Consider the following 15,332-nt stretch of genomic DNA (forward strand, 5'->3'; position numbering starts at 1 on the left):
TCATCCTGTTTAAATGCTCTGACTCAGTGGAATAATTACATTGAGCAAACATGTTCTTCAGCCAGCAAACAATTAAAAAAAATTTACTTGTAGGGTGCAAACATTTAGATTGTACAGTTGCATGCTTTGAAACTTCAGAACATCAGCTTGGTCTGTATAGCCTTGAGTATTAAAGTGGTTTCTAGTTGTTTTAAGAAACTGTTTTCCTTTGGTTACCCAGCATGGGATGGTGTTCATGGAAGCAAGCTTTTGCACTTCAGATAGTGACAAAAAGAATAGGCAGATTAATGCTACCAAACTAGGGGTGTGTCAAATCTCTCTCTCAAGAATGATAAACTCAATGGAGCCGTCTATTTTTAACCTCCTGTTCTTTCCTTTTGGCAGAGTAATCAGTGTTAGCTGAGCTCTATCACTGAATGAATCCAAGGAACCCTGCTTGTTGCTTTCTGAAATGAAGAGCGGACCTTGCACAAGCATTTCCAAGACTGCTTTAATGTATGAAGTTCCTCTTTGAAACACCATGTCAAATGAAGCCAGTTTGGAGCAGAAGCTTTCTACAACAACCCTCAGTTCGGTTGCTGTTCAGGCCGGGAATGCCAGTATCGTTATAGCTGTGCTTAAGGTAAGGCAGCAAATGCTGACACGTCTGTTCTAAGCTCTCTGCTACTCAGTGGTTACTGCTTCTGTTAAATATTCGTCGCTAATGAATAGTTAACATACAACAATAACGCAGGGTAATTTAGTCAATATCTAACTGAGATTCCTCTCTTTGTTTCTGTTCACAATTTTTATTTTTTATTAGAGGCAAAGAATTCCTCTATTTAAAAAGTCACAGACAAATGCAGAGTGCCACATAAATGTATTAATAAACACAAATGCTACCTTTTGAGGAGACTCATTTGCAAGTAGAGTTATTTTAAAAATAAGATTGCTTGTTATGTAAAATTATTCCTACCAATTCCACAAATGCAGATTGTATACATCTATTTAGGATAATTTGTTTGAAAATAATGCCAAGAAATGATAATGAGTGGTTATTTTTGAAAGCTGTGAACTCATATTCCCACGTGTTCTTATGGAAGTCCTTGTGTGTGTATATAGCTTTACTTTTGAGCACCTGAAGGCCTGTTTGTGAATCTGCACCCCCAACTTGCATAAAATTTGGCACATGGAATAAAGCTGTATGCCTAAAGGATGGCTGGGTACTGGATCCAAGCTGGGATTTTTTGGCAGTTTGATTCTTTGTTCTTCAGGCAACTTGGAAAGTACCCTGTCCTCAGTCCCTGGAGTTTTTCTGTAATGCAGAATTAGGAGATAATGTGGCAAGGATGTCACCGAGTTAGCATGATTATTCAGGATTGGGATTACTTCAATTGTGGAAGTGGGAATGTTCTGTCTTCTATTTTTATGCTTCCTGGGAGCCTCCATCTGCTACCACAGGACAGCAGTTTTGTTACAAAGATGCTGAAATTTATTGTGAAATGTTCATTTTTCTCTTGTGTGCTGTAGGCTCCTTGTGTCCTAACCCCAGTGACGTTACTGCTTTGTTCCTTGTCACCGTCCTTCCTGACTTGCATTTCTCAGGCTGTAGCAGTTCTGCAGCACAGCAAGGAAAGAGTTATGCTTTGGGATGCTCTTATGCTTCCTTTCTTTCTGTATCTTCCAGGACAGCATGAGAGATGGCTGTTTGGGTTCCTGTTCCAACAGCTATTAATTACCCCTATTGCTTTTTTGTGTAAGCTCTCTATATACTCAGTATAAATTATGTTCGATCTGTGTACTAGAAGTAAAACATGAGATTACAGTTACTGCATCTGCAGAAAAATTTGTTCCTCCTTCCTCCATGAGTTTCCTTAACTATTTACACAGTCTTCAGCTGAAATGGGAGATGAGCTGGAGAAACCTTTTTGGTTCATTGTGATAATTGTACATTTCATAGGCAAAACCAAAATCCCAGCAGACTGGACGAGTCTAGCGTCTGTCATTGTGATACCTGCTTCGAGTGAAGTCAGGCTTGTATTCTACCCTCTGTGTCTTTATTCTGCTGCTAAATACATGTCTATGAGTCCTTGTCATCCTATGACCACAGAAAGTATGTATGAACTGAGAGTTTACGTGAGAAAATAATGGAAGGAAAGTTTGCTTTTTCTGAAGCCTGTCATTGTTTACTTATTACAGTGTGGAAAATGGGTGAAGCTTCAGCTGGCTGAATCAACACCAAATTTATTAGAAATTGGCAGCAATCAAGATGAAACTAAAAAGCTACTACAAGATCACGAACTCCTCCTCACTAAACTTAAGGTAAGACCTGATAAAGCAACACAAAAATATATTAAGCCATTATAGTTCAGATGGAACTGTTGACGTAGGTGCCTGGGACTCCTGTTGTGATGTTTGTTAGTTAACTCCACACAGAAAATATAGTTTATGTTTTTCAGTGTAGTAGATCAAATTTAAGCCTCTGCACTGAATAATATGCCCATTGATAACTGTTATTTTCTGCAAACTGCAGCAAAGATGCTGTATTTTTTTTCCACTTTATTGTCAAGTGAAAAATTCCTACAGTCTTCAGTTACTGCTAAATGTAATGGGATGTCACATTTTTTATTTATTCTCCAATGGTGTGAAAAGTTTGATTGGTACGTAATAACAGTTTAAACACAACTAAGCACTTTGCAAGTGTGAACTAGATATTCGAGGCATGTTTTTATTGAATAATAATTGGAGTAAGTTATGGTAAAAATGAAACTGTAACATGGGGTATTGTCTTGAAATAAGAAGATTTTGGCTAATTAACAGAGTTAAAATCAGTTTATAGCAATTTCGAGTGCAGAATCTGGACATATTTACATGGAAAAGTTTAATAACCATGTGTAGAGAATGTAATCTAATACGGTATATAGTATGGAATTTGTATAATGTGAAGAAAAACACTACCAAGGAAGAAAATACAGGAAAAAAAAACAACGACTAGATAGCACAGTGGGTGGTTCTGCTGGTCTTTATTTGTGCAAGTGCCTCATCTTTATCACCTTCTAACACTGGCATTCTTGGAACGAGGTACTGTATCCCATTTGAACAACTCAGAATTAGCTGAGTTCTTTGTGCACTGACAATATGAAGAAGCTGGTTTGTCTTCTAATAGTAAATAAATAAATAAATAAATAAAGAGTGGAAAAGAAAAACAAAAGTTCTTATAATATTGATTATAGAATTTTTTTCCCACTAAACATTTGTCCATGAATATGCATAAATTATGTGAAGATAGATGAGAGGTAGTAATGTTTTGGTCTTCAACAACTATGGAGATAAAAATTTAATTCTTTATGAGAGGATAAAAAAGTATTTAGAAATGTGGACAGGAGTGATGACTGAAAATTTCATTTGTTAGATGGTATCTAGATGGTTAGATGGTTTTGATGATGTCCAGTAATTCTATTTGGCCTTTTACTCTTGGTGAGTAATATAATTTCATAAATTTTAGCAATAATAAATTGTGCAAATACATAAACAATATCCCAGGTGCCTTATCCAATGCAGCTTTTCATTCGTTCATATAGACCACAAATTATTGTATTAATTGACTGACTTGTTCCATCTCACTCTATCAATGGTAGTCTATGGCAGTTTATAACTTATATGTACTTTTGCTCTTAGGTCTTTGCATTTGGAATGCATTATAAATAGTCTAAAAAAGATAAAGATGAAGCTAAGGTCTTGTGCTCAGGTACAACTACCGCTCCTACAGTTCCGTAGAGCAGATAAGAAATATCTTATTAGAGCAGCATATTTCTGAAAATGAAACGATCCATCAGACAAGTCCTTTACATTCAAAATAGTAAATGTCTTGCATCTAATGTTATCTTAATGGTGATTGTTTCAATGATTAATCCTTGATGAATATTAAAAGCTGCTTCATCACTTTTTATCTGCTTGTAATGTTTTAAAATATTAGAAATTTACAGTATAGCAAGAGGACAGTATAGCAAGAGGAAAAAACTTTTTTTGCTGTTGTTCATTAAAAAGAAGGGATGATGGAATCTTTATATTTTTGAATTTTTGAGCTGCAAATAGTGTACAAGAGGAAGACAATATAATTAAGAATTGATCCTCTTGGATCCCTAAGGCATGGTTGCAACTGTTGTGGCATTTTTCAGTCATCAGAATTTAAAGTAAAACACTGAGACAGCTTTGAATGGTTTTTGTTCTTGTTTGTTTGTTTGGTGGTTTTTTGTTTTTTTTTTTCAATTTCTCTTCTGTTGTAGTATTAAACAAAGCACAAAGTAAATGTTTCCTGACAGTCAGATACTGATTCTGGATACCCATGTGCTTAAATTTGCCTTGCTTACTAATTCAGCCTGATTTAAAATTAAGTTTACATGCAGGACAGGCAAAAACTCATGGAGCGGTGATGATTTGAAGGTAAAGCTAGTTCTACTTCATCCGAGAATTATGATTAATATGAATGAATTGTTTTGAGTCAGTGCGCAAGCACCTGTGGAGTATTTGACCTTGCTGGCAGGTAGACATATAATGTCTTTATTCCATGTTATACGGGAAGATGTTTGTGGTTGTTTTTTTTATTTTTTAACTTCATTAGTCTCATTTCACTATATAAGTTTCGTAAGTTATGTTCAAAATATTCAGGCCAAATTATTTTTTCAGCCTGTAAATTGAAGTTTTGCAGGTGTAAGGAAGGACAAAATTTCGCACAGTGACCTGTAATCAGTTTATAGTACTTCTGGTGCTACAGGAAAAGGAATGTAATCCCAGTTCCAGGGATCTATTATTGACTCAGCAATGTTAACATGTGTCTAAAAAAAAATAACAAAAAAAAACCCCACTCACATACACAATAGAAAAAATAGAAACAAAAAACCACTGCTAAATAACCGGTTTGACATACAGGTGTGCAGGTTGTACTTCAAAGTATATTCAGAGCAGACCTGATTAATTAATAATTTTTAAAATATTTATTTTCTGCTTTTGAATTATCATGATAAAAACTGGTACCTGTACATTAGTGGGACATGAGGAAAAAAAACATATCCAAAATAATTTCCTTTGGTAGGAAGTACTCCGTACTCTCTACTGCCTGAAAGTTCTGTTTAATTTGGGAGTAGGGAACGCTTTACATCTTAAATGAAAAGCAGAATAAAACTTTTCAGAAGGTCCTCATTTCAAATGTTTATGAGTTGAGAAGGAGATTTCATTTATATGTGTGAATCTTTTATAGTGGAAATTATTCTATTTCTTTTTGTTAAATTGACATGCTGACACCTAGCAGCCCGGGATTTTAACTTATTTAGCAACAGTGATTTAAGCAACAAACTATTGTTCAGTTACTTAATTTTATTCATTGATATCTAGTTGATTAGGAAAGTATGTTCATGCTTTGCGTTTCCTTTAGGGAAACATACAGGCTTGTTTTCCTTTGGAGATAAATTTGGCACTTGTACTGTTAAAGAGTGATAGGTTCTTTTATAACGATGAATTTGTTTCACAGGAGCAGATGCTGCTGACACTTATGCATTCATTGTGAACTGAAATAAAATGTCTCTTGTGCAAGGTTAAGAATAAAGGTAAATGTTCTCAGGTTTGGAACAAGAGCCCTTTCTCTTGACCCCTCGCTATTGTCATGTAATATGCTCTGATTCTACACTAATACATTCTGTTGCTGTTTTGCTATATTAGACCATAGCAGCAGCAGCAGTTTTGTTGAAAACATTAAATTCTGTAATGTTATGCATGTCTCCTTCACATCATTTGCTTCATCCTTGTTTTAGATCACCTTCAGCAAGTCTTTGTCTTTTGCAAATGGAAAAAAAAACAACAAAAAAACACATGTATGATTTGCTGCCTCATTTCTTACAATTTCAAAAATGTCAGCAGAATGAAACCCCCCAAACCTTGGGAGACTAAACTTCTAGAGGTAAAATATTGATTGCAGTGTACACAAACCTTTCTATGCCTTTCCCCCATTCTCCATAATTCTGTTGTTTCCAACAAAATCTCTACCTGGAAATCAGATGTTGCCTCATTGTTTTCTCATCTCCCAATACCAATGCTTTCTGGATCATTAAAAAAGTATGTGTGCATCCTTTGCCATGCTTTTGGTTATGATGATGTTAAAATCCCCACTAAGACAAACAGCAGCATTCTTGTTTTGTCTCCAGAGTTCTCTTTTTAATCATGGAATTGTCTGTGGAAGGAGTCCTCCAAAACAGAAATAAATCCAGGCTTTACTTTAAAACCAATGTGGCTATTAATTTGGCTCGTGTACCTGAAGATTCCTGCTAATTAATTTGTTTACTTCGATTCACAGAGCATAAATTCCCAAACAATAATTCACATGCTAATATCCATGGGAAACAATTCAAAAAATTACATAGTTCAATGAGAAATGATATAACAGGTGTGGAGGTTTTTAATTATTTTTAAAGTAATTATTTGATATCTTTCAGTTAGAGTAAAAATAGATTCATAATAATTATTTTTCAATAAATCTCTTATGGAATAAATTATTTGTTAAACTCATCTGCACTATTTACACATAATTATTGAGGTGCCCAACCGTGCAATTAGCTGCAAAGTTCAACTGTTTTTCATCATATGACAGAGATAGTTTTTTGCAAGTGATTTAAAAAAAAGGGGGGGGGGGTTAGGATTCAATAAACACTTTTTTCAGTTCTTTCACCAGTTTCAAAATTTGCACAAACAAAATTCCACTGTCAGCCCTGCCCACAGCAGGGTGTTGGAAATAGATGGTTTTTCATGTTCCTTCCAACCTAAGCCATTTTCTGATTCTGGGCTCCAAGTTGGGAACTACCAATTTCAGAACCACACTTATATACAAAAATTACTTTTTGAAGCATCTCAATGAGGAGATGCTGACAACACTGAAAAATCTAAGTTACATTATTCACTGTAAGAATATGAAGCTGGGCCTCAGTACTATGTGATTTTGACCTTCAGGATGTGGACAGCCGAAAATAATTTTTTTCTTAGACCCAGGTGCCTGAACTTGATGAACCAGGTGTGTAATCTTAACAGGGGATGAAAGTTCAAATGTTTTTGATCTCATGTTCACTTCTAAGATCTTACATCTATTATCACTAATAATTTAAATCTGTTGTTCACATTGGCACAAACTACAGAAAATTATGATTTTTTGTTATAAATTACATTGACTCGAGCTGAGTCAGGAGTTGCTCACAGTTCAATCAGCTCCTTAGAAGAAATTGGAGAGTATTTGAGGGAAATGTACATTTTATGATAATCCTATTGATCTGATGAATAGCTTCAGGAAAGAAAAGGTAAATATTTTGCTAACATAAAATCCTTGAGATACAAAACAGTAAGGAAGTCTAGGAAGAATGAGATCAGTGCTACCTACCAAATTCTAACTGCATCTTTATGTATTTATTTCATTCATCTTCTATCACGATGTTTCTTTTATTCTACAACAAATGCAAGGGGGAGAGGTCTGGTTTAGCAAGGGGGAGAGGACTAAAGTGGGACAGGGATTTAGAAACCTCTGTTTATGTGCTCTGTGATTTTTCTCTGCCCCATTCCCCACTTTGGCCTTTAAGCATCCCTCAGTCTGTCAGAAGATTTCTTTCTGGGAAACAAACAAAACTTCCTTTAAATCGGTGGGCAAGATTAATCCAATACAAATAGTATGTGGTATTCAACACTTGGGCTTTATCTTATTCTTAAGGTTGAGCAAAGAGCAAAGGCTCTGTGGGCTCTGAAGAGATTGTATATGCAGTTAGTAAAATCCAGCATTATGTGGGCAGCCCAATTTTATAGCTTTGACTGCATGATAGTAATTGACAAATAATGATACAAACCAATGAAAGGAAAAGCAATAAAGATTTCAGTGAACTGTCTTGAAGACTGCAGTGAAAGATTGTTTTTCATTTAAAATTTTCATGAGCTTAGTTCCTTAACTGACCAATATCATTGTTTTGATGAAGCTGGTTTTTATATTTGATTTAATTATACATCCACATAATCTCTGTCATTTTAAAAATTACCATGAGTCAGTGTTCTTACTTTTTATTTCTAGTAATAATCATTTTTCTGACTAGAAAAAAAAATTGCAGCAACTCTTACTTTACATCATCAGATATTTTTTCTTGAATAAGAGATGACTGCAGTTCTTTGGAGTAGACTTTGAAGGCCAGTTGCTTTTCCTGCTCTGACTCTTATCACGGTATAATAGAAATATAAAGCAATTGCTATCAATAGTTACATTAGTGTGGCAGCATCCATCATTTTGAATATATATGAATTAGATTTCTAATTAAATATAGGTAGCATTTGGGGGATTCGATCTTTTCTTGTACTATAAGGCTATCAGGACGGGGATTCAACAGGGCAAAAAGATCTAGGTTCACTGAAGGAGTAGAAAGCATCAGTTCCCATTTCTGATATGCTGAAAATAAAGTGTGTGTATTTTCCTCTAGAACACTGGATTTTTATTGGATTTCTCACCAACAATAAGCGTACATTCATGCTGCTGCTAACAATGGCTTTTCTATATGATTCAGAGTGAGGTGGGTTTGTTTTATGCCGGTTTTGCCATTGCAGTTTGCCAGATATATCTTTCACATATCCAGTTTTGATAAAGCCAAGAAAAATTCCAACTTTTTGTTCTCAGATAGCTGTGTGTAAAGATAATTTAAAGTAATTTCATTCTATTTCTATCAGTGAAGAAATAAAAATCCCTTAGTTTATTATTACTGTTCTCACAGTGCTGCTTTTTGAGGGAACTAATGAGTCTCTTCAAGCTAAGAATTTGCATTGCTAGGAGGATTTCAAGCTTTCCAGTTTCTTAGTCTCCAGTATTCTCTATGTTGTGAGAGTGATTTATCATGGATTTGAACTTGTCTAATATAGATTTATTTTTCCATTACATGTTTGTCTGATAACATCTGTAGGAAGAGCAGATATTGATACTTTATTAATTCACGTCTCCAATGAAGATCTGAGATGGGAGGAAAAAAAGAGCATACAACAAATGCTCATCAATTTTCTTGACACTAAAGATTTTAATGTAAGCTGAAAATGGTCCAGCGGTTATCTTTGTCATGATGACATTATTAAAGGGAACAAAACACAAAAGAATTATTGTCTTGACAATAGAATATTTATTATTTGGTGTCTGGCTTTGGCAGTGCAGCAAACTCTACTTGAGACATTGTCTGTAATTGGTGTCTTTTGGAAAATTCATGAATGTGCTCAATCTACACTTTTTATGGATAATATTGAAGAGATTGAAAAACTTTTAAAGCTTTGAACTTTTTTGCTTTTCCTTGTGGTGTCAATAGAATATGATGACGTACGAAAGAGAATCCAAAGTATCTGCATTCCTTCTGCTTTCAGGAAGACCTACATTCAAGTAGATGTAAAAGACTTTGAATCTAAATTTTAGAGATAAAATGATGATAAAATGATAACCTTAACACTTCCTTTTAAATGAAATTTCATAAAACTGCCTCTTAAATGCAGGAGAAATTCAGAAACTGGCAGTGAAACATGCTACAATCACAAAGAGCTGGGAATAGGGCACAAGTGAGAGACTTGTGGATAATTTCAGATCCACTGAAAAGGTATCCTGCTATCAGCATAGTGTTTTGGGTTCAATTTACAGATTTCTTTTTTTTTTTTTTCTTCTCAGGCTTTGGAAGATCAGGTGTGGGACTTGCTACATGAAGCGGACAAGGCTGCTGAGGAGAACAAGGAGAAGAGTCAGGTGTACGATGCCATGGCAGAGACACTTGGGGATGCGTGGGATGCCCTCATTGTTATGTTAGAGAAGAGACAGGCACTTCTGGAACTTACTTCAGTGTTCTTTGAAAATGCTCTGGAGGTTTGTATTCAGATCAAATGATTCTTAATTGGAATTCTCCCACATTGTACAGGATCTCTTTTCACTATATTTCTACTCTGTTATATATGTTATACGTGGTTATTGCATTCCTAGAAATTGAATTGATTAAGAAAACAATACTATCTTGATCCATCTTTCCTTTATCTCCTTCTGCATAGATTAAGATGAAATGAAACAAAAGTATGTAGGCTTTAAGAATTATCATAATTGTGATGTTTCCAGTGTTTGTACTTGACAGAAAAGTGACAGTGAAAAACAAAACTGGACAAAAACCTAAAACACATAATTCAGTGGATGTGCTCTAGAGTTTCTTTCATTCATTATGATTCAAATTATTCAGAATTGAAAGAGCTAAATTCTCAGCTGTCTTTGTCAATGCTTAGTAATGATTAGACACTGAAGGTTTTACACTGTAATATAAGTACAGCTACTGTAATTACGCTTGCAAATGAAACATTAGTGTAACTTGACAGTCCTTTACTCAAGATTTCTGTGTCCAGACATCTTAGTATGTCTGGAGTCAGATTTCAAAATGTTTTCCTTTTCCCCTGTTCTTCTTTGTGGCTGTTATCCTAACTCATCTATGCACAAGGAGCTAAAGCAGAGTTATTCTGTGTAGCTCTCTGCCTTCAATTATCTGCACATCGCTGGAACTTAAATAGTTTAATAAATCCCTCTGATAATTTTTTTTTTTTTCAACAATGGCTAAGGGCCACGTATAAATTAAAGAAGCAAATATTCTACTGCTATCTGTCCTGAGAGCTCCAAGGGAAAATCTGTAAGATCAACAATTGGCTTACTAATTGTTGTGTCCTGGCTATGTGTAATTGTACAAAGAAATATCCAGTGGCATATGTACCACTGTAAAATTCTGTATCAGTGGAGGTCGACTTGGTGCTCACTAAATCCCTGAGGGGATGGTTGAATTGTCCCTGCAACAACCTTATATCATTAAAGCAAAATGCAGCAGCTAGAGAGTAGTACAGATCATACCCGTTATATTTAGCTGAAAAGAAGAAATGCAATATTGATTTAAATAGGAATCACTCAAACTCCTTATGGAAAGGTTTTTCTTTAAATGACAACCTGCGATAAGGGAAATTTCTGTTATGTTGTGATGGAACACAAACATTATCTCAAGAGTACAATTTAATGAAAATTCAAGTAAAATCCCAAATGTCAATGCCTGATGGATTTTTTTTATAGCATACAGATCAAGAGAGGAAAATCTGGAAAATTAGACAAGGTAGAGAGATCCAGGACTTACTTTTAATTTTCCTTAATTTCACTGTGGGTTTCAACATCTTTTATTACACTGAAATATGAGTATGAACTCTGCTGGTTTCTTCACTGTTGAAGCAATACAACTGTTAAGGATTGGCTAAGATGCAGAATATGTGTCTAGACTCTGAGGTACTCATACAAAGTGACAAACTGTAATTTCTGAGTCTGACAAATTATGGATCCTCTCAATCAGTGAGAACTCCAGTAGAAAAGGCACTGAGAATCTGTAGCTGTCAGTCAGTAAGAAAACCCTTTTTCCAAGAACTTACAATGAATTTGCCCTATAATAGAGATTAAATTCTTGGGAGAAGGATTATGATTGAGTTCTGGGAAAGACAATTTTACTGTGCTTCCTGCCACACTTTGTTTTTCTAATGCAGTTTGCTGTCAAAATTGACCAAGTTGAAGATTTCTTGAAAAATGCTCAAGAATTTGATAATATTGACACTTTAAGAGAACTCCTTCTGCAACAAGAGCATCATACAAAAGGTACAGTATTCTCCTGACAGGGTGTGATTGTGGGCCAATTCCTTGAAGGATGACTTTGCTTCCCTTGTGTAGTTTTTACCCCTTTTGTGTATTTTTTTTTAATCTTAGGCAAAATATGAAAAAGTTCTGTTTTAAAATAATATTTTAAATTATATAATTTTATAATTGTAATAACAGTACTAGATTTACAAATTATATGGTGTTTTTTTTTTCCACGTATGAATTTCCATTCTTACAGAGCTCTTGGAAAAATCACTTGCACTTTTGAACAAAAGCCAAGAGCTAACTGAATTCATCGAAGAATTCAAACATGAGGGACCAAATGCAAATCCTGAGCTGATTCAGGGAGCCCAGAGCAGCTGCTTGAAAATTGACAATCTCCTTGAACTGCTACAAGACAGGCGAAGACAACTGGACAGATTTCTTAAGCATCAGCGTCAAGGTCTGGAGCAGGTACTACAAATTTGTCTGTGGCATCAACAAGAGAACCAGGTAAGAAGCATCATAGTAAGGCAAGTCACAGTAAAAATAAAATAACAATTCTGGGAACTGTTTCAAAGTAGACTATTGCAGAAAGGGAAGTTCATTATTTATTGATCCAATATCTCTAAGCCATTTCTGTTTGATGAGATTACAATTTTTGAATATTTCACTTTATAAAGATGACATCCTCGTAATTTATTTTGAACGTCTTCAAAAGTGATATTCCCATCATGTGGATCCCTTCTGTAAGTTACCATATGAGATACTTTAAACCAAACTCTGAGAAGGGGGAACTTACGCAAATTTAACTGCCAAAGTCTAAGAACATAAAAACTGAGTTATATTTGATGTTTTGTAAATAGACTAAAATTTTGTATGGACTGCAGACATCGCAGTTGTAATTGTGATGCCTATGTATTCCTTCCTTGCCTCCAAAATAGTTTCCCACTATATCACATGAAGGAAAGAATCTATTCTATAGGCACCAACTTTGTCTGTGAGGTTGTTTAAACTGAGAAGCACCGCCTTACTCAGAAAACACAACTACCTGTAGTTTTGCGTATATACAATATGATACAATGTGGGTATTTTCTATCCCATAGAAGGAAAGGTCTATTTTTTCAATTTTGTGCATTCTAATAAATTTACAACAGCTGCAACTGAACTTCCAGTATCAGTTTAACTCAGTAGGTTCAAAATATGTTGTATTTTGCCAAAAAAAAAAAAAAAAAACACCTTTGTATTAAAAAGTACTACCTGACTTTACCAGTGTTATTGCATAGTCTTGAAACAGAGTAACATTTGAATGGAAAATGGAAATAGTTTGCTGCTGAAGAGTAAGAGATAAATATGCACAGGATTTTTGGATACAAGAACACTTTTTGGAAAAAAAATTACATTGCCTGAGATAGTAAATGCCACATGATTTAATGAAATCTACCTTAGATTTCTACTTATCCTCCTCAAGCAAGGGAGTAAGCAGACAGGAGATAGATAACCAGATGGAGCTTGGGAGTAACCAGATTCATCCTAATTTGGGTATGGTTGAAAATACTGTGCAGTGAGTTTTCTTTGCAGATGTTTCTTTTTCCTGCTAGGCAGCTGCTCACGTCGTGAAGAGTAAGAATAGAAACTGTTATCTGCTGGCAAGTTTTCTGGTCATCAAGAGAGAGGGACCTGAGAGTTAACCACTAGTTAGCTCCTGCCTGCATCCAGGCTGAGGTTAATACACACTAGAAGGGATATATTCAAATAGGTTTAATATCATGCTTATTGGAATATAATGTTTAACCTTTGCACAGAGTGTAATGGTGTAATGCCTGCATTATGGGCAAATAATATATTCATATTTAAATAAAATGCTGGGAAATGAACTTTTAGAGACTTTCTAGAAAATTAATCCCTCTGATATCCAAGATGTTATGTGTATATTTGCTGGCAGAAATTCAAAGCCTCTCAGTGGTTTGAAATGTAGTATTTTAGTCTCTGTACTTGAACTGAAGTATTGATGTCAAATGATGCTATGTATATAAAAACAGCATGTTGAACTCCCATTGACACTGATGAGAGTTCAGGGGATACAAAGAAAGCAGAGTACAGGAGATGAGCTCTGCTGTATAGGATATGAGTGGATTTTTGCTTTTTATACTGCCTCTATTTTTCAGTGCATAATTACCTCTGCATAATGCAGAAGTCTGCATTAAAAAAAAAAAAAAAAACAAAAACAAAACAAAAGAAAACACCCAAACAGATGTAAAGATCACTACACTCTACCTGCTTCTAAAAATGCAGCACCTTCCTTTAATTTCTATTTGGAATGTGATAATCTTATAAGCATGATCATAACATGTTTCTTTATCAGTATTTTTAATACAGGAACGTATAATTTTTCATTTAAAGAAGGGTATCTGACCTTCCTCTTTTGGAAGCATCAGCATCTAATTTTCTGATAATCTCTATCATTAATGAAAATGGGAGACAGATTGGCCTATTTTGTGCGTAATTAATTATCTTTGGAAGATTTATGAATATAATTTTTCTCTATCTACCTAATCATCCATATGTAAGAAAACTGAAACTAAACTTGGTCCGTGGTAGGATCAAGGGCAGAAGTAGGAGCAGAGTAAAATTCAGAGGACAGGTGTCTATACTCACACTGGTTATCTAGACAGATTTATAGAAAACAAACTATCTTGGTGTAAGTCACAACATTTTTATTTTCTTTTTATTAAAGACAGTTTGACTGAAAAAGCAAGTATAGTAGCTCAGTGAATTAAAGGGTGTCATCACATCTTACCTATGTAAATACAGGAATTTTTTTTTCACTTGTAATCTTTCCATAGTAAATTAGTATGTTTGTGATCTTAATTGCCTACAAGTATTTCTGTGTATTGGGATATAGAAAGTTTCTGTTGTTTCTTTGCTTGAAAGCATATTTCTATTATCAAAAATGGAGATCTTCATTTTAACAACTGGTAACAATTATCTTCAAAGCCAAATGTGTAAGTGCACATATGAGAGGAGAAATCCATAGCAGTAGCTAATGCACCAACACTGATGGAGATAATTGTCTGAATGTGACCTACATCTGCTTGTGGTGCACCCTGTGTCTTTTCCAATAGCTGTACACATCATAGTGTTTCAATAGCTAGAATGAAAGCACAGAGTTCAGCTTGCACAGTTCGGAAGAAAATCTGAACATGGTTGTTTAATGCATTAAAATGTATGAAGTTCCTCTGTGAATATATTTTTGTCCCTGTTTTGTTACGCATTTCAATAGATGTTTATTTTCATCATGACCCTTCTGTTCTGCATTTATTAACATTAAAGACAATACAAACGTAAATATTTTTATAAAGGCAGGAACGTTAAGAATGAAAAAGGAAAGGAATGACACTTAGGGCTTCCTTTGTAAATGAAATTTTCTTCTACATACTCTAAAGAATGGACACACATTTATCAAATCTTTCATTGGCTGGTAATTCTTTTTATTATTTTTATAGGTAACATCTTGGTACAAGAAAAACATCAGAGATTATATTTGCAAGCAAAACCTAGGCTCATCATTACTGGAAAATGAAGAGTTACTTCAAGAGCATAAAGAAATGGAATTCGGAGTGAAAGTAAGAAATATGATAATTGATAGTGAACTGACTTTAAAAAAGAATAGGAAAACATG

General features: G+C 34.7%; 1 protein-coding gene across 1 annotated transcript in view; it reads left to right on the plus strand.

Moving 5' to 3' along the window:
* Positions 392 to 15,332, plus strand: part of CCDC141 (coiled-coil domain containing 141) — a 63,595-nt gene continuing 48,654 nt past the window's right edge. Inside the window, exons 1-6 of the mRNA XM_021400603.1 lie at positions 392 to 622; positions 2,179 to 2,301; positions 9,686 to 9,877; positions 11,563 to 11,671; positions 11,910 to 12,163; positions 15,157 to 15,276. Of these exons, the coding sequence (XP_021256278.1) occupies positions 521 to 622; positions 2,179 to 2,301; positions 9,686 to 9,877; positions 11,563 to 11,671; positions 11,910 to 12,163; positions 15,157 to 15,276 (900 nt within the window). The 5' untranslated portion in view covers positions 392 to 520. The remainder of the gene's footprint in view (positions 623 to 2,178; positions 2,302 to 9,685; positions 9,878 to 11,562; positions 11,672 to 11,909; positions 12,164 to 15,156; positions 15,277 to 15,332) is intronic.

This window comes from Numida meleagris, chromosome 5 (assembly GCF_002078875.1).
Source record: "Numida meleagris isolate 19003 breed g44 Domestic line chromosome 5, NumMel1.0, whole genome shotgun sequence".
NCBI classification, from domain to species: Eukaryota; Metazoa; Chordata; class Aves; order Galliformes; family Numididae; genus Numida; species Numida meleagris.